General features: G+C 42.1%; 1 protein-coding gene across 6 annotated transcripts in view; it reads right to left on the bottom strand.

Moving 5' to 3' along the window:
- The window catches only part of lmbrd1 (LMBR1 domain containing 1), a 254422-nt gene that overhangs the window by 32892 nt on the left and 203351 nt on the right, over window positions 1-18179 (bottom strand). For all 6 annotated transcript variants that reach the window (XR_009654288.1, XM_060916476.1, XM_060916479.1 and 3 more), the window contains 2 exons: window positions 13664-13768; window positions 12822-12971 (listed from right to left, as the gene is read on the bottom strand). Coding sequence is in view for 5 of the 6 variants with exons in the window: in XM_060916476.1 (XP_060772459.1) it covers window positions 12822-12971; window positions 13664-13768 (255 nt within the window). In the remaining variant the exon portion in view is untranslated. The remainder of the gene's footprint in view (window positions 1-12821; window positions 12972-13663; window positions 13769-18179) is intronic.

Genomic DNA, 18179 nt, shown 5'->3' with positions numbered 1-18179 from the left:
ATTTTCCGGACTATACGTCGCTCCGGAGTTTAAGTCGCATCAGCCAAAAAATGCATTATGAAGACGAAAAAAACATAGATACGTCGCACCGGACTATAAGTCGCACTTTTTTGAAGGGTTATTCTATCCATAGAATCTGTGATTGTATCTGATAAGCGGCGCGTGGTTACTGCGCGACTGCATTGTTTATTTAATAAACGAACAGCTGAGCAGTGATAACGCGCCCTTTGCCCTGTAAGTAGCCTAGTCTGATTATTTTAAATATCTACTACTATCTTTAATACTATCACTATCGTTATTACTAATAGCCTATATTATTATTATAACTAATATTAGTAACCTATTACTGATGCATTAATCAGTTTGCTTTTAGAATATTTTTACCGGTAGGGCTTATTATCGCCCCATGGCTCTTTCATCTGTGTTATTAAAGCTGTAGTCATCATCGAGGAGTGTCATTCTTCATTTTTGTCGAATTTTATTTCATCAAATCAGAGGTCAAGTAGGCTATAGGTATATCATCTCCAAAGACAGGTACGGTAGTAAAAACAACCGTCTAGTGAAAGAAAAAAAAAAAACAACAACCGCTTTTAAATCCCCTACTTAAATCCTTAAAATGAGTCATTTAACTCATGTCTTGTGTGATCTGATCTCCAATGGTGAAATAAACCGGTTGTGATGAGTACAGTCTGTTATTTTAGAAGATAAATGTAATATATAATTTAATATATAGACTAATAAAAATTAATATTTTATAATATAATATCACGACATATTACTGTCTGTAACTGTCACTAAAGCGTTTTCTAAGATCATAATGTCTGATATTATTATTATTATTATTATTATTTTACACACACAATAAGCGCATGTGCTTTAAGTTATAGTAAACCATCCCCCGCCTTTTTTTTTTTTTGAGTCGCCGGACCCACCCACCGCCTGCGTTCCGGGACCTCCCACTTCACAAATTAAGCACTGCCTAAAATCACTACATAACTTATTTAAATAACTATAGGCCTATCATTAATAATAAAACACTGGTCAATCAAGTTTATCAAGCTGATGATTTCACTCCAAATCAGCAAATCCATTGAATTCCTCATCCTCGGTGTCGCTTCTGAACAACTCTGCCAACTCCAGCGGGAGATGAAGCATCGTTTCCTCTTCTTCTGCGTGGCTGTCGTCAGACTCGGCATCAGCTCCAGTTATTCCGCGGTGAAAAAAAAAAAAACATATATACGTCGCACCGGAGTATAAGTCGCATTGCCAGCCGAACCATGAAAAAAAGTGCGACTTATAGTCCGAAAAATGAGGTATTCTAATTTTAACAGGGTGTTATTTTATCTACAGAGACTATGTTTATCACCAAGGATTCAAATGCCAAAAGACAAAACACCGAACCTTCTTGGTAGCAAAATCATGGCGTGAAGAGGCCCCTGGCTCAAAAGTATCCGTAACCTTAACCATAAAGTACATAATTCAGAATCTGCCATATAATCATACTAACACAATATGTTGCGAGAACTGTGTGTATGTATTACTAACATTTGGATGGAATGAGCTGCATGCTTGGTTAGTAACATTAGTTGATCATAAAGGGAAACAAATATCTTAAAAGGGTGATCCTAAAAGTGCCAATGGCATTATCCCCTTTACATCTTAAGTCAAGCTATCTATCTTTGTAGCCAGTTTTTGTCCATTTCATATGCCAGTCATCCATGTCATTATTGGAATGTCTATATGAACGTTATCAACTCAACTTGTACTTGTTTGCTATAGCTAGCTGCTGACATGGTTAATGCAGCATAAATACATAAAATTGGTCTGCATGAGCCTTAACCCCAAAGCCCTTTATTCACAGTCATCATCATCTTATTCCATACTCTTCTAGAGCTTTGGAGATTGTTTTCCTCCATTTGGACCTGTCAAGAGTGGGGCGGGGAAAAAAACAAAACAAAAACTTATTCACAGATTGCTCTGTAAATACATCAACAAAATACTACTGACCTCCTTCTACTTCAACTGGGAGGGGGGTTGAGGGAGGGTTTACTAATCCTGAGGCTGCATCTGTGCATGTTGAGGGCAGACCTCATTAGTGAACAAGCTAGTTATAAGCATGCATCTTAACCATCTGGGGTCTGAGGGTTTTTTTTTTTTTTCTGGCACTCTAATGATTTTGGCATGCTCTGATTTTGTTGTCATTCAACAAATCTAAGCAGTATTTTCAAAGTCATATGACTTTTTGTATTCAGCACAGGTTCAGCTATACTAATATCCATGTGTCAAGTGCACAAGGGAGGCGGCTGTATGTGCAGAAGTGTTTATTATAATACAGTGTGATATATACAAAAAGTGCATGAAACACACACACAAAGCAAACAGTCCAAATCGGCAGGCAAGGTCATGAACGAGAAAACAGGCAAAGGGTCAATCGAGGCGCAAACAATGTCGTAGGCAAAACGAAGACGAGAACTAGAGTCGGGAACAGGAGTCGAGAAACCAGGAAAACCACAAACACGGGAAACAAGGCTTGGTAATGCGCTCTGAACGTGGCGTATACTTCGCAATGTCTTTGCATCAGCACAGTCCTTAAATAGCCCAACACTTAGTTCATTAATTGAGAACAGTACGCACACGCAGCCCAAGGTGTGCCTTTTAGTGCAAGCACCACAGCGTGCAGGACTGACACAATGTAATATGTATGTCATAATTGTACTTAAAAAAAAAAAAAACATAAATGAAGATGTTGTAAAAAACAGTTTTAGAACTGTGTTGGAATGTGTGAAAAAAACATGACCTTACCCATTCTGTCAAACCATTTTGGTCACTTGAGGTGATTCTGTTCAGTCTTAGGAATGTATTAAACACAAAAACTTAAATCTGCTCCATTGATTTGGACAATGAACTGGCCATCAAAAAAAATGTCCTATTGTTTTGGGATAAAGGGTTGGCAGTGGAAGGGGTATTCAATGAAGTTTAAAAATTTTCCATTCATTTAATGAGAAGAGTGAAACCCCCTCCCACTGCCAACTCTTAATCCCATTAGGTCAAGTCACAATGGGTAAGGTCATGTTGTTTTTTTTCACACATTCCAACACAGTTCAAAAACTGCTTTTTACAACAGCTTCATTTATCTGGTATTTGACTATTCACTACGTCTTGAAATTAACTCTTGTACTATTTTACTCAGTTCAGACCCACAACTAACTCTGCTACTCTGTAATTTTGCTCCCACTCCAACTTTTACTCTCTACACTCAAAATAGAGCAAAATTAACTAGTTTGAGGAAAATACTTTTAACTCTGGGGGAAAAAAACGGACTTACTTGACAATCCTTTTGCCCCTTTGAGGAGCATAGGTCATTTACATCTGTCTTTGGCTGCTGTCTCCATCTTTGTCCTATCTAGTCCAATGGTCCTGGCTTCAGCTTCTGTTGACTGCCTCCATGTGTTTTGGTTGTCCTGGCTTCCTTTTCCCTTGTGGGTTCCAGTGCAGGGCATGCCTGGCGATGTTGCTAGCTGGCTTCTGCAAGGTGTGTCCGATCCAGCTCCACTTCCTCCTCTTAATCTGGTTCTCCATCCCTTTCTGTCCTGTCTGCTTCCATAAGTCTTTGTTGGAGACATGGTCCTCCCACTTTAAGTTGATAATATTCCTCAGGCATCGATTGACAAAGGTCTGTAGCCTGTTTATCGATGCTTTGGTCATTCCTCCATGTCTCGCAATCATACAAAAGTACAGACTTCACATTGGTATTAAAGATTTACAACTTGGTCTTGTAGCTGATCACCCCAGATCTCCATATGGGGTGTAGTATCCTGAATGCCGCTGTTGCTTTCCCTATCCTTGCCTTGATGTCTTGGTCTGTGCCCCCATCCTTGCTAACAATGCTCCTGAGATGGAGAAACTGCTTGACCTCTTCTATCGTTTCTCCATGCAAAGAAATGGGGACATCATCTGCTAGTTTGACCTTCATTGACTTGGTCTTGGGGACATTGATTATTAAGCCTATCTTCCCACCAATTTCATCTAGGGATGACAACTTGCTTTGCTGAGTGCTGCCCCTGTTTGACGACAGCGTCACATCATCTGCAAAGTCAATGTGCTCTAGTTGTTTCCATAGGGTCCACTGGATACCACATCTTTGGTCCTTGGTCGTTTGGGTCATAACCCAATCAATGGCCAGCAGGAACAAGAATGGGGTTAGGAAGCATCCTTTTCGAACACTAGTGACATGTAGTGAGGAGTTCCACGCTATGGATTGTTCTATTATGATCCTGAGTGTAGTGATCTGGTCTGTACATGATCTTTCTCCTTGAAACCCTGCTTGTTCATCCCGAAGCCTCTTGTCCACCTCGGTCATCATCTTCTCCAGGAGTATCCTGTTTAGCACCTTTCCTGGTATTGAAAGCAGGGTGATTACTCACCAATTTTTGCACTCCTTGAGGTTGCCTTTCTTGGGGATCTTAATCAAATGGCCATGCTTCCACTCTTCTGATATCCTTTATTCTTCCTATATTTTGCCAAACAAATCAAAAAGGATGTTGGACAATGTGTCTACATCTGCCTTAAGGGCTTCTGGTGGGATTCTATCGGGTCCCGGAGCTTTGCTGAACTTTAGAGTTTTGATGGCTTTTTTGATCTCTGCTTTCAATGGCCTGTGTGTGTTAATGGGTAGAATGTCTTCAGCAGGAGGGATATCTGGGGGGTCTATTGGTACTGGTCGATTTAGGAGCTCTTGAAAGCATCTTTCCAGTTGGTCATTCTGGTTGGTCAACACTTTCCCATCCTTGTTATTGACTGGTAGATCGCCTGATCTGGTACCTGACGACTTCCGTGTGGTTTCATAAAGCTCTTTGAGATTCCACTGTTCTACTGCATCTTCCGCCTTTTGTGCAAGGCTTTCTATGTACTTCCTTTTGTCCTGTTTAATACATCTTTTAACCTCCCAGTATGCCACTGAGTAGCGCTTGGATGCTTCTGCCTTAGCAGCCCTGGTTCTGCTGATGTTCACTGCTGCTTTCCTTTCCTTGCGTTCTTTTATTTTCTATAGAGTTTCTCTGGAAATCCAGTCTTTGTATTGTCTGGTTTTCCATCCTAGTGTTTTCTCGCCCAGCTCCTTCCAAGCTGCCTTTGCACCTTGCCACAACTCTTCTGCTATACTGCTATCAGTGGATTGAGTTGCCAAAACCAGTTTGTCAATTCAATTTGGTAGGCATGTTGGACTTCCTCCTCTTTTAGCAGGGCTGTGTTGTAATGTTGGTTTGTTATTGCAGCTCTTCTTGGGTACCTCCTGAGCTTGAACTTCAGCTTCCCCTCTACCAGATGATGGTCGGACCCAATGTCTGCTCCCTTCCTAGTGTGGACATCTTGAAGGGACCTCCTGAAGTTGACACTGATGCAGATGTGATCAATCTGGTTCTCTGTTTGATGGTCTGGTGAAATCCATGTGGCCTTGTAGATTCTTTTACGTGGAAAGATACTTCCACCAACTACCAATCCATTGAACCAGCATAGGTCTGCTAGAAGCTCTCCATTCTCGCTCATTTCACCTAGACCCTCTCTTCCCATGGTTTGTTACCTTCCAGAGCTGTCTGCACCCATTTTGGCATTGAAGTCACCCATGAGAAGCAAGATGTCACATTTCCTCTTCTTGTTGATGACAGACTGTAGTTTCCTCCTTACTTGCATCGTTTGTTGGAGCATAGTATTGCATCACCAACAATTTCCTGACCTTTGTGTAAAACCTGGCAGTGATGATCCTTGATGAAACTGGGTTCCATTCCATCAAAGCTCCTGCAGCTTCCTTTGATAGCATTAGCGCTACTCCCTCTGTGTGTGGTGCTCAATCATCTTCATGACCTGAGTAGAGGACTGTTTCTCCTGTTGCAAGGCGAACCTGTCCTGACTGTACCCACCTCATTTCACTAATCCCAAGGACTGCTAGACAATACTGTCTCATTTTTGCAGCAATTTGGACCATCTTTCCTGCCAGATCAGGACCATATCAGTTCCTGACATTCCATGCTCTGATTCTTGTGACAGTTCTGGGGGTGAGAAGGGCCTTTGGTGGGGTAGTGTCCATTTGGATTTCACTGTCGCATGTCATCATAATCCCTTCCCTCTCCAAAACTAAGTTTGCCTAATCTTGATAAGTGGATGTTTCTGTAACAACATCTTTTTTTTTTTTCCCCCGTGGTGGGGGTGTTAACCCCATGCACAACCTCCAACCAGAAGGAGTGGGTGATCGAATTTTGTCTGTTCTCTTTGACCTGTCTGGCATGGGTGGCCCTGCCAGGAGCTTTTGCTCCCTCCAGTATAGCTCTCCGGGTCATAGAAACACACAAGGTGCTCCACCACGACAAGGTACCAGTCATGGTTGGAGCAGTCTGGAAAAGAATTGCTCAGCCATTTTTCCTGTGTATGCACTACAGCACACGCATATCAGCCAATCCACTCATCAGAAATAGAAGAAATATTTACACTTACTTGAGTTGCTCTTTGGCTGGATCGAGTCGAAGTTTAAAAAAAAAAGGGGGGGGGGGGGGGGGGGGGCACCATTTATTATCAGTGTTGCAGTTCTCAAGATTGAACTGAATCACTGTCCTGAATCATGAACTGAATCATGAATTGATTCGCTGTCCTGAAATTGAATTGCTGTCCTGAATCACTGTCCTGAATCATCCGAAGCGCATTAAATCCGCATGCTATCTCGCAAAAAGTTTTACCTCCAAATAACCTAAACTCTGTCTGACAGATTTTATCCTGTTTGTGGTGGGCATTCCCACCAAGAAAGAGAAACCAATCGAAACCAAAAAAGTGATTTTCTTGGGGTTACCATGTGAATAGTCTTTTAAGAATGCATAAGTGCGCGCTCAGCACTCTGACTCTGGTGTGACTGAGGAAGGGGACAAGTTTTTTGTTTCATCTAATTTAGGTAATTTAAAAACCATACTATTATTTGGCAGTGGGCACATAGGAAAGTGTAAAAGTATAAAGTTTCTGTCAATATGTTTATCATGCTTCTATGATAAAAAACTTGAAGATATTTATCTCAATACATGACCTACTCATTCTAAACCTACAGAGCTTCGCCGTCGAAGCTTTCGACCCCAAAGGGTTAACCTAGCTGGCACAATAGCTGTATAGTGGACCTACAAATTCACCAAGCTCTTTGCAGACCAAAATTACATTCATTACTTGTCTCATTTTAAGTGTCAATAAAGGTAAACTATGAAATATTTAAGTAAAATGACACTGCGTTGTAAATTGAGTCATTAGCTTGATCATCCACACAGTGCTTAAACCACAATAATAATCTTTTGTAGCATTAGATGTTAGCATGTTAGATTAATAGCCACCAAAGGAAAGTCAGTTTTTTTTCCCAAAGAAAGGGAGCCTATACATTTATTAATGTATAGGCTCCCTTTCTTTGGGAAAAAAAAACTGGGTAACTGTCACCTCTTTTTCTCTCTCAGCTTTCTGCTGCCTCTCTTTACGGTACGTTTCTGATAACCCGACTTCTTCATGATGGTGTCAATCACCATCAATTCTGCTTCTACTGTATGCAGCTAATGTTAGTGCTGGATTGAAAAGCAACAACCCTAACATGGTGTCATGGTAGGCTCTGCCTACGCAAGACTACCATGTAATGAATAGGGAGACAGGTGAAATATAAAGACTATCTAGTCTAATAACTTTTTGGGAAATGGAAAACCAAACCAGATGTATTTGCTCATTTCAAGAGACAAAATTATTAAAAATATTTTTATTAAATTAACTTAGACATGATACTATTAATATTGTCCTCTGAGGGCCCTCTGTCAATGCTGGGCCCTTAGAATCATCCTAACTTTTAACCCCCTAATGGTGCCCCTGGTAGGTATATCAGACACTTACTGGTTATGCTGTGAAAACTGTGCATGCAGACGCTCATCCAAGTTTCCAGATCTGTCATTGCTTAACTCTTGAATATTTTCAATCGTCAATAGCATTAAAAAGCTTATAATTTCTGCTTTCCAAAGAAATTGATCTCGTTAGGATCTGTTCAGTACTTTGGGAGTAACGGCAAGTTGAAGTTGAAACAACAGAGTACACACACTGCTCACGTGACATCGGGAAACTGCCGGTGCTTTTTGAGTCACAGGAAAGTGGTCAGGCTTTCTTCTGATCACTTTCTGAATGGATTACTCGTGAATATCAAATAACTTTTATAGGGATGTTCTCTAGCTCTCACTGTTTCTGATGAAGTATTCACCAACATTTTCCATCAGCTAGTTTTGATGTTATGATTCACAGGAGAATTTAAAGTGAGGTTTCATAGCTTTACCTACTTATTTTTTACATGAATCAGTTTGATTTGAAAATAAAATATTTTAGAATACAAGTGGTGTTGTTTTGATGAAAAATATTGAGATCTTGGTGGTCAGAATAATATTTTAAAAAACTGGAAATCAAACACGAGTGTCAATTTCAATTCAATTAAATGGAACTGTTTATTGGATGTGGCTCTCAGTTTTTTTCCGACATTAGCCTTGAAAGCTGTGAATATAATTTATATTCTTTAATATAAACACTAGTAGGCCCTACTTTTGAGAAATACAAAGGCCAACAGAACACAAAGAGGGTATTAGAAGTAATCTTTTATTACTTTTTTACTGAGTGTACCAATTTAACGGTTTTACCTAATTTGCATAATTTGTTTTTACTAATCTTTCAAACTTTGTATTCAGTATACAACCATCTATGTGCCTGCCAATTTCCATGTAAATATCTTGAAAAATAAAGTTAAGAAAATACATTTGATCTCCTTGGCCTATGTGCTGAAAATGAACTGGCCATCACTAGCACCTTCTTCCGGCTTCCAAATCGTCACAAGACCACCTGGAAACACCCACGGTCAAAGCATTGGACCATCCTTGACTACATCCTCACCCAATCACGTGACCGGAGTGATGTCCTTGTGACCCACAGCATGCCCGGTGCAGATGACTGTTGGACAGACCACCGGCTCCTCATATCTCGCCTCAGACTCCGACTGCGTAACCTTCCCCACCACAACAGACCAGCAAAGAGGGCACATCGCTTCAATGTCGCGAAGCTGAAGATCCCTGGAGTCCAGGAAGACTACTCCAACCGTCTCACAGAGCTTCTTAGTGAGACCCCACCATCAGCACATCAGCCAGACTCCGTAGAAGCGGACTGGATCCGTGCTCCGTGGCACCATCAGCAAGGCTGCAGAGGACATAGTTGGCTACTGCAGTCGTCTCCATCAAGACTGGTTCGACCAAAATGATGCCGATATCCGAGAACTGTTCGACCAGAAGTGATCTGCCCGCCTCGCATGGGAGAATTGCCTTACCCGTGCCTGCTTGTGAAGCTTCCAAAAGGCAAAGCAGGAGTGCCAGCGAAGGGTCCGAGAGATGCAGAACCTCTGGTGGCAAGACAAAGAAAAGGAGATCCAGTCTTACGCTGACAGCAGAGACCTCCGGCACTTCTACGCTGCAACAAAAGAAATCTTTGGTCCTCGTCGTGGAGGTATCAGCACCCTCCGGACTGCCGACGGGGCAACCACCCTTACAGAAGATCAAGCCATCCTTAAAAAGGTGGAAAGAACATTTTCAGATGCTCCTGATTCGTCCATCTACCGCGGCTGATGACTTGCTTTGTAAGGTACCCCAACACCCGGTCAGGCATTGGATGTCACTCCCTCCCTCCTACACCAAGTTTCAGAAGGCCCTGAAGTGCATGAAAGGCCCCAGGTCCCGACAACATCCCGTTGGAACTCCTCTCTCATGGGGGCAGAGCCGTGGAGACCAGGCTTTTCATGATGATCCTGCGCATGTGGGGGACGAAAGCTGTACCCACGGACCTGAAGGACGCCACCATCATCACCATCTTCAAGAAAGGGGATCGATCCGTCTGTGGAAACTACTGCGGCATCTCCCTCCTCAGCATTGCCGGAAAGATCTTTGCACAGGCCCTGCTAGACAGGCTCCTGACCGTTGCTAAGGAAGTCCTTCCAGAATCACAGTGCGACTTCCGGCCATCTCGTGGCACCATTGACATGATCTTCTGTGCCCGCCTGCTTCAGGAGAAGTCCCGTGAGCAACGACGACCACTCCTTTTCATCTTCTGGGACCTGGAGAAGGCATTCGATAGCATCCCAAAACCAGCTATGTGGGCAACCTTGAGACACTTTGGCTGTTCTGACCACTTCACAGACCTTGTACAGGCCCTTCACGACGGGATGATTGGTCGCATCATGGCCAAGAACACCATCTCAGACCCCTTCTCCATCACCACTGGTCTGAAGCAGGGCTGCGTTCTGGCCCCTACCCTCTTCTCCCTCTACCTTGGGGGCCATGATCCACGAGCTTCCTGACATGGCCTCTGGCATCCAACTTCACCGCCGAATGGATGGAGGCCTCTTCAACACCGGACACCTCTGCGCCCACAGACTCACCACCCTGGTCACAGTTCGGGAGCTGCAGTACACTGACAACGTGACCCCTGTGGACACAGTCACCGCCCTCCAGACTACTGTTGATGCCTTTGATGGTGCCTACTCCCGCTTCGGTCTCACTTCCAACACTGGGAAGACCAAGATCCTTGCACAGGGAGCCCTGGGCCATCCCCCTCCAGACACCAGCAACATACGACTCCGTGGTGAAGTCCTTGAGACTGTGGAAGCCTTCCCCTACCTGGGAGGCTATCTTTCCAATGACTGCACTGTGCAGAAAGACATTGAAAATAGGATTCGTGCCGCACATACAGGTTTTGGAAGGCTCTCTAAATGTGTTTTCCTAAACCACGACCTGAATCTTCATACAAAAATCATGGTGTTCCAAGCCATCGTTCTCTCCACCCTCCTTTATGGCTCTGAGGTGTGGGTTCTGTATAGGAGTGAAAAAAAAAAAGCTGGAGCGTTTCCAACAGCAGAAACTCTGTGCGATCCTGAAGATCAAATGGCAAGACCTCGTCTCCAATGAATCTGTCCTTCTCCGAGCCAATCTCCCCAGCATCGAGTCCACGACGGCACGACATAGCCTCCGCTAGGCAGGACACATCAGAACAATGCCCACAACCCGACTCCCCCGCCAGATCCTGTTCTCACAACTTTAATTTGACACAAGATTCCGAGGAGCCCCCAAACGTCGATTTCGTGACCAATTGAAGGCCACTCTTCTTCGCTGCAACATTGACCATGCCAGCTGGGAGACCCTCGCCGAGGACCGCACTGAGTGGAGGTGCACCATCATTCAGGGAACAGACCGCATGGAGAATCAATGACGTTGTGAGGTAGAGGCCAAGAGACAACAACGGAAAGAGCGGCTTCTCCTTCCTCGCTCACCACCCACCCTGCTTTGCACAAAGTGCCCCCGACTCTTCCGTTCTGCTCTGGGTTTGAGCAGCCACATAAGACATCGTCACCCCCTGAATCAGTAACAACTGAGGCGGATCTGACATGAACTCTAGTGCTCGGTCACGAGCGACTGCCAGAGAGAGAGAGAGATGTTGGTGATAGAAGGACTGGTTTGAGTATTTTAGAAACTGCTGATCTCCTTGGAAATTCAGACAAAACAGTATCTAGTGGTTATGTAAAATGATGTGAAAAACAAAAACACAGTGAGTGAATAAATGTTCTGTAGATGGAAACACTTTTTTGATAAGATAGAGAAAAATGGCTGAAGCAACTGGTTCAGTTAGTTTAAGCAACTCAAATAAGCGGTCTTTACAACTGTCGTGAGCAGAAAAACATCTGCGTGTACAACACATCAAACATTGAGGTGGGTGGGCAACAACAGCAGAAGAGTACATGAGGTTCCACTCCAGTCAACCAAGAACAGGAATGTAAGCACAGACTCACCTAAACTGGACAGTTGAAGATTAGGTGGGGGGGAAAAACAAACAAAACACCATACCTTTTTTCAGTCTTCAACTGTCCAGTTTAGGTGTGTTTTTAAAAGCAAAGTGTGCACTGGTAGTTCACTGAAGTGATATTTTCAAAATAAATATACAGTTCGACTTCACTTGAGAAATTTACAGTGATCACATGATTAACTTGATTATCATGACGAGGATTCTTTCTGCCTCTTCATTGCAGCCTGAATACATACTTTCAGAGTATAGTCAGGAGTGTCCAACTCAATTTAAGTTATTACCTTTACCCCAATGTCAAGTGGGCTGGACAGGAAAAAAAAACAACCCCAGGTTAAGGAAACCAGTAACACCCCAACAACTCTTAAATGTGTTAAAATATAAATTTATTTAAAAGGTATCTTCGGGGGCGTCGTGGCTCAGGTGGATAAGGCGCCATACCATAAATCTGGGGACCCGGGTTTGATTCCGGCCCGAGGTCATTTCCCGATCCCTCCCCGTCTCTCTCTCCCGCTCATTTCCTGTCTCTACACTGTCCTATCCAATAAAGGTGAAAAAAGCCCCCCCCCAAAAAAAAGTATCTTCCTGTCACCTAGAAAAAAATGAACAGACTTGATTCATTATTTTGCATAACTTTTAACCACCCCTAAAAATGTTCCTGCGGTGTTTAGCTTTGACTAATTAATAAGCCTGAGAGCAAGGTCCAGGGATGCCATTCAGAGCAAAATATGGAATATCTATATTTAATAATGGACTAACCAAAATGACAGTCAGAAAATGAAGTAAACAGGGTATGAATGGGGTTTCCAGATTATGGACACAGATCTTGTACACTGTGATGGTAAAAGCTATAATTCATTCACCTGTATAGCACAGCTGATTAACTTATCAATGAATAATTGGTAAAGTGCTCTTTGACATACCCATACACAAACTTTGCTTACCTGCCATAGGTACTTTTGACTGCCATACATGACATACTGTGGGGCAAGGCTGTAGATCATGTGGTTGGTGTGAAGTACAATCAGGAGCAGGATCATGCAGAGGAAGAGCAGGGCCTGAGGACGGGTTCTTTGTGGCCTGATCTTGTACAACTACACACGCCAATAATAAAAGAAAACATTGTGATCTGTCATGACCTCATTTCAGCTGGAGAAGAAATCAGGCAAAGTATTAACGCCTTTTGCTTCTTAAATTGAATTAGTTCAACCATTCATATATTAATTGTATGACTTGCACGAGAAACACCAGGTCATAAAACAACAAACAATTCCCTGCTCACAATACATGTATAGTTTATTTTTAAATAACACTCTAGGTGTAAAAATGGGCTACAACATTTCTGAGCCTGTCAATAGTCATACAATTTAAAAGCATCACTGATATCAGTCCCGGTTTTCTACGCTGACGTTTAAAGCATAAACTACAACTTTTAAGACTAGTAGCAAACTTATGTTTTATAATTTTAAACAATGTCATTTGGACACCTTCTGCAAGGTATTTGGCACCAGGAAATCATTCAAATATACACTGCAAATTCTACGTACATTATACAAGTTATTGAAATACCTACTGGATATATGGAATTTTACAGTTAAAAAGCTTTGTTTCATTCAAAAAGCCATTAAAAACAGGACATTATAATCAGTTGTCCTGGCATTATATGATATAGCTTCAAGACGGATTTACTGAAGTGTAGATACAAGTTGGATAGACTTATTACTATTAAATACTCATGTGGGGACTTAACTACAAAGAAAATATGAAATAAATGCAAGAACTTTACCCTTATCCAGAAAAACCATATGCCCATATTACGAATGCCTGCCATGGAAGTGAACACAAAGTACATGGTGATAACGGTGATCAACACATAGTCAAGAGGAAAAACCTGAAAAAGATAAAATAAAGTGATTGGTCTCAGGCCTTCCCTAATGTAATAAATTATCATACAATACCAGTACACACAGTTGTTACCAGGCAGCATTGTTTGGTTGCAGTACTCCCTCTTCATTAGTATAGTCAGCTCTAGAACTCATAAAATGAGCAACAACTGTGATATAAAATGTATATTATTGTGTAGAAAAGCGATTTTTCTCTGTTAAACACTACAACTGCCTGCACTGTAGCGCTGTGTGATATATCAAATATACTCGATATATCGCTGAAAATTCTGTGTGCGATACATAAAATTATTATATCGTAACTATCGAGTATTTTATGGTCATCTGCCAACTTGCGTTTGTTTCGTGTTTGTTGAAAACCTTTTCCCGTGGTTTTCTCCCTGTCCCTCAGGCAGTAACGTGAGAGGCTGCCTCAGGGGAAAGAAAACAAAAACGTCACGCACTCGCCAACCAATCCCGGACGACATCTCGGTGCTGAAAGGAACTTCTGGGAAGATTTTCTAGTTTCGGTTGTGTTGCCAGATTGGGCGGTTTTAAGTGCGTTTTGGCGGGTTTTGAACATATTTTGGGCTAGAAAACATCAGCAGTATCTGGCAACACTGCCGGCGGGAAGATTTTCTAGTTTCGGTTTACAGTACTGACTCAGTTCGTGCAGTCACTGGTGCTGCATAGGCTACCGTGTAAGCTCTGTCAATTTCAGCGACAAATTAAAAATGGAAGCGGACGAATTGGTTCCTAAAAGAACTAGTAAGGGGTCAGTCATCTGGCATTTTTTGGATATCGCGAGGAGGACGTGGAACAGCAAATGCCAGTTTGTAAAGTGTGCAAAAAAAAGTGTCATCACGAAAGGCAGCAGCACTACAAATATGTTCCATCACCTGAAAACTCACCCGGTACAGTATGAAGAGTCTCTTAAACTCCGAACTACTTGCCCACGAGCCAAAACCCCCCACGAGCTAAACAAATGACCCCAGCGGCCTCGTTCTCCAAAGGCACCCCATATGAGAAACCGAGTCAGAGATGGAGAGCTATAACGGATGCAATCACTCACTTCATTGCTGTTGATATGATCCCAATTAGTATAGTGGAAAAACCAGGCTTCCAAAAATTACTAAACACACTTGATCCCAAATATGAGTTGCCTGGTTGGAGACATTTTACAGAGAAGGCAATACCGGAATTATACACATCTGAGAGGCAGAGCCAGAAAACATTCAGTTCAAAAGTGTGCAAAGAGAAAAATTATGTTTTGCAGATCTCTCTCTTCTCTCCCTCAATCTCTCTCTCTATTGTGAATGTTCCAGTGGTTCTCAGTAGTCAGGTTAATAGCTTTGAGATCTATTTTTTAAAATAATTTAATGAAAGAGCACTTTTCTTATTTAGGCTAAATGTCTCTCTCAGTGTTGAGCTTGCACTTTACTGATTTGAGCTCTGAGCAGCTCTGTATTGTGTTGCCCCTTTGTTGCAATTTTCAAGATTGTTTTTGCAGTTTGTGCCACATCTTTGTTGAATAAAAATAGTCTTATTTCAATTCAATTGTGATTAATCACCAACATGAAAATTTAAAATGTGTTGTTGAAAACCACCTGTAAAGTTAACCAAGAATGTTATTTAATCTGCAGGGACTGTAGTGAAAACAGTAAAGAGTAAAAGTTAGATTTCATGGGGTCCTTTAGAGGAGCTTTAAATATATCGAGATATATATCGTATATTGTGAAATGGAGAAAATGTATCGGGATATTCATTTTTTTCCCATATCACACAGCCCTACTGCACTGTCACTATTAATGATTTTCAGTAAGTTATCAATGCCATCAATCTTCACAAGTGACCTGGATCACTTGTGCAATAAAACAAAGAAATAAAAAACAATACAAAAAAATTGATATACAACCATATTTTACAGAATGTTATAGATCATTCATTAGTATAAGAACTTTTGTAACACTTGGATAATCCAATGTAGATAGTGTCCAAACCATCTATAGACTGTAATCTGATTTTGTAATACTTGGATAATCCAATGTCAAACTGTTGCAAAAGAGTCACCATTAACTAAATGTTAACTAGGGAAGAGCAATAAAAAACACTTCCTGGTTCCTGAGTTGTTTGCGACAAGTCTTTTTTTTCCCACGAGTGTTGGCGTTAATTACTAATCTTTTTAAAATTTTTTCTACAAATAATTTTCCAGTATCCTCTTCATTTTTATTGTACTGTTGCTTTCCTTTTTCCGTTTTTTCTCTCTCTCTTTTTTTGGAAGAACGCCAAGACTGGAAGGTTTCTTTTTCTTTTTTTTTCTCCTGCGTAAAGACCACAAGCGGAGGCCATCTACATCAGATCTGCTTTAATATCAACAGATCTTCGATTAAGGTACGTGAATCCTTTCATCATGGCACACCTTCAGCCTGTTCAGTGTGCTGAGTGCAGGATGTTTAGTCATTCTTCCTCCGTTGCTAGCGATAGCTTTATGATAAGTGCAGATTAGTTAGCTCTCTGATGGAGAAGATTATAGTGTTAGAAGCGCGTGTCCAAGCTTTAGAGAAGGCCAGTGAGCGTGAGAAAAGTGTAGTTTCTGTAGGGGAAAGTCTGGATGCCCTAGGTGGAGTTAGTAATCCCCCAACTCCGGCATTAGAGCCCTTACAGCGGGGCGAATGGGTGACGACTCGGCGGCATAAGCGTAGAGCCAAAGCTACCACTGAGGCTCGCCCACGGGAGCACCACTCCTCTCCGCATCACGTGTTGAACAGGTTTGCTCTCCTTAGTGATGCACCCACTGAAAAACCTGAAAGAGCTCTGGTTATAGGGGACTTTATCATACGGCACGTGAAATTAGCTCAGCCATTAGGAGCACCAGCAGCTTTAGTCAGGTGTATACTGGGAGCCAGGGTGCCGGACATAGCAGGTAATCTTAGGGTCCTAGGCAAGCACAGGTTCTCAAAGATAGTTATCCATGCAGGAGCTAATGATATACGCCTTCGTCAGTCTGAGGTTACCAAGAGTAACTTTGTAGAGGTGTTTAAATTAGCAAAGGCAATGTCTGCTGCTGTAGTATGCTCTGGTCCCATCCCAATGCGATGTAGCTTACAGCAGGTTATGGTCGCTGAACTGCTGGTTGTCCTGGTGGTGCTCTGAAAACAGTGGGGGCTCTATAGATAATTGGGCTAATTCTGAGAGCACTGCTGGCCTGTTAGGGCGGGACGGTATCCATCCCACTCGGGAAGGTGCTGCTCTCATTTCCTGCAGCATAGGTCATAGCCTCAGAACAGGCCGAGTTAATTTCTGACAATCCAGAGCCAAGGCCAGGGAGCAGACGAACAGGCTAAACCGACTGTCTGCTAGCTGCACAGAGTCGTCACTCAAGGTCCACTACATCGAGACTGTGTCTGTTCCCTGAGCTCAACAAAAAAGTAGAAATATTCAGAGAGTTTGTTCCAGTAACCTAATCAATATAAAATTAGATCATACTGACTGTACAGCTGCTGCCAGCACCTTTGATCTAAAGGTGGGGCTATTAAATATTAGATCTCTTACATCTAAAGCGCTAATGGTTAATGAACTCATTACTGATCAGGAGTTTAATGTACTTTGTTTAACTGAAACATGGATTAAGCCAAATGAATATACAGCATTAAATGAAGCGAGTCCTCCTGGATACAGTTATATACACCAGCCTCATCTAACTGGCAGAGGAGGCGGCATTGCGGTTATTTATAATGATTATCTAGGTGTAACACAAAAACCTGGTTATAAATTTAACATATATGAAGTTCTTCATACTCATATAATGTATGCAGCCTCGAAAATAAGTCTACCCAGTTAATTCCGTTACTTATTATTTACAGGCCCCTGGGGCCATATTCTGAGTTTCTTTCTGAATTTGCAGATTTTATCTCAGACCTGGTTATTTCCTTAGACAAAGCTTTAGTTGTCAGAAATTTTAATATTCATTTCGATAACCCAGAAGACCCTTTGAAAACAGCATTTGTGTCCATTTTAGATTCAGTAGGGATTAATCAGAATGTCATAGGACCGACCCATAATTGTAGTCACACCCTCGGTCTAATACTAACAGTCGGGTTAAACGTAGGAAATATAGTCATACTTCCACAGTCTGAAGTTCTCAGATCATTACCTCATCTCATTCAAAATATGTCTGAGTAGTAATATATGCACCTCACCACGCTACTGTATTAAACGTACATTCACGTCAACTACTGCACAGAGCTTTATAAATGATCTCCCAGAGTTATCAACTTTGGGTCACTGTCAGCCCCTGCAGAACTTGATCAGGCGATTGAATGCTTAGAGTCAACATTCCACCATACCTTAGATCAGGGGTGGGCAATTATTTTTTCCATGGGGCCACATGAGAAACAGAAAATTTTGTGGAGGGCCGGA

The sequence above is a fragment of the Neoarius graeffei genome, chromosome 3 (genome assembly GCF_027579695.1).
Source record: "Neoarius graeffei isolate fNeoGra1 chromosome 3, fNeoGra1.pri, whole genome shotgun sequence".
Taxonomy (NCBI): Eukaryota; Metazoa; Chordata; class Actinopteri; order Siluriformes; family Ariidae; genus Neoarius; species Neoarius graeffei.
The sequence above is the reverse complement of the archived record's forward strand: the minus strand, read 5'-3'. Positions and strand labels throughout refer to the sequence as shown.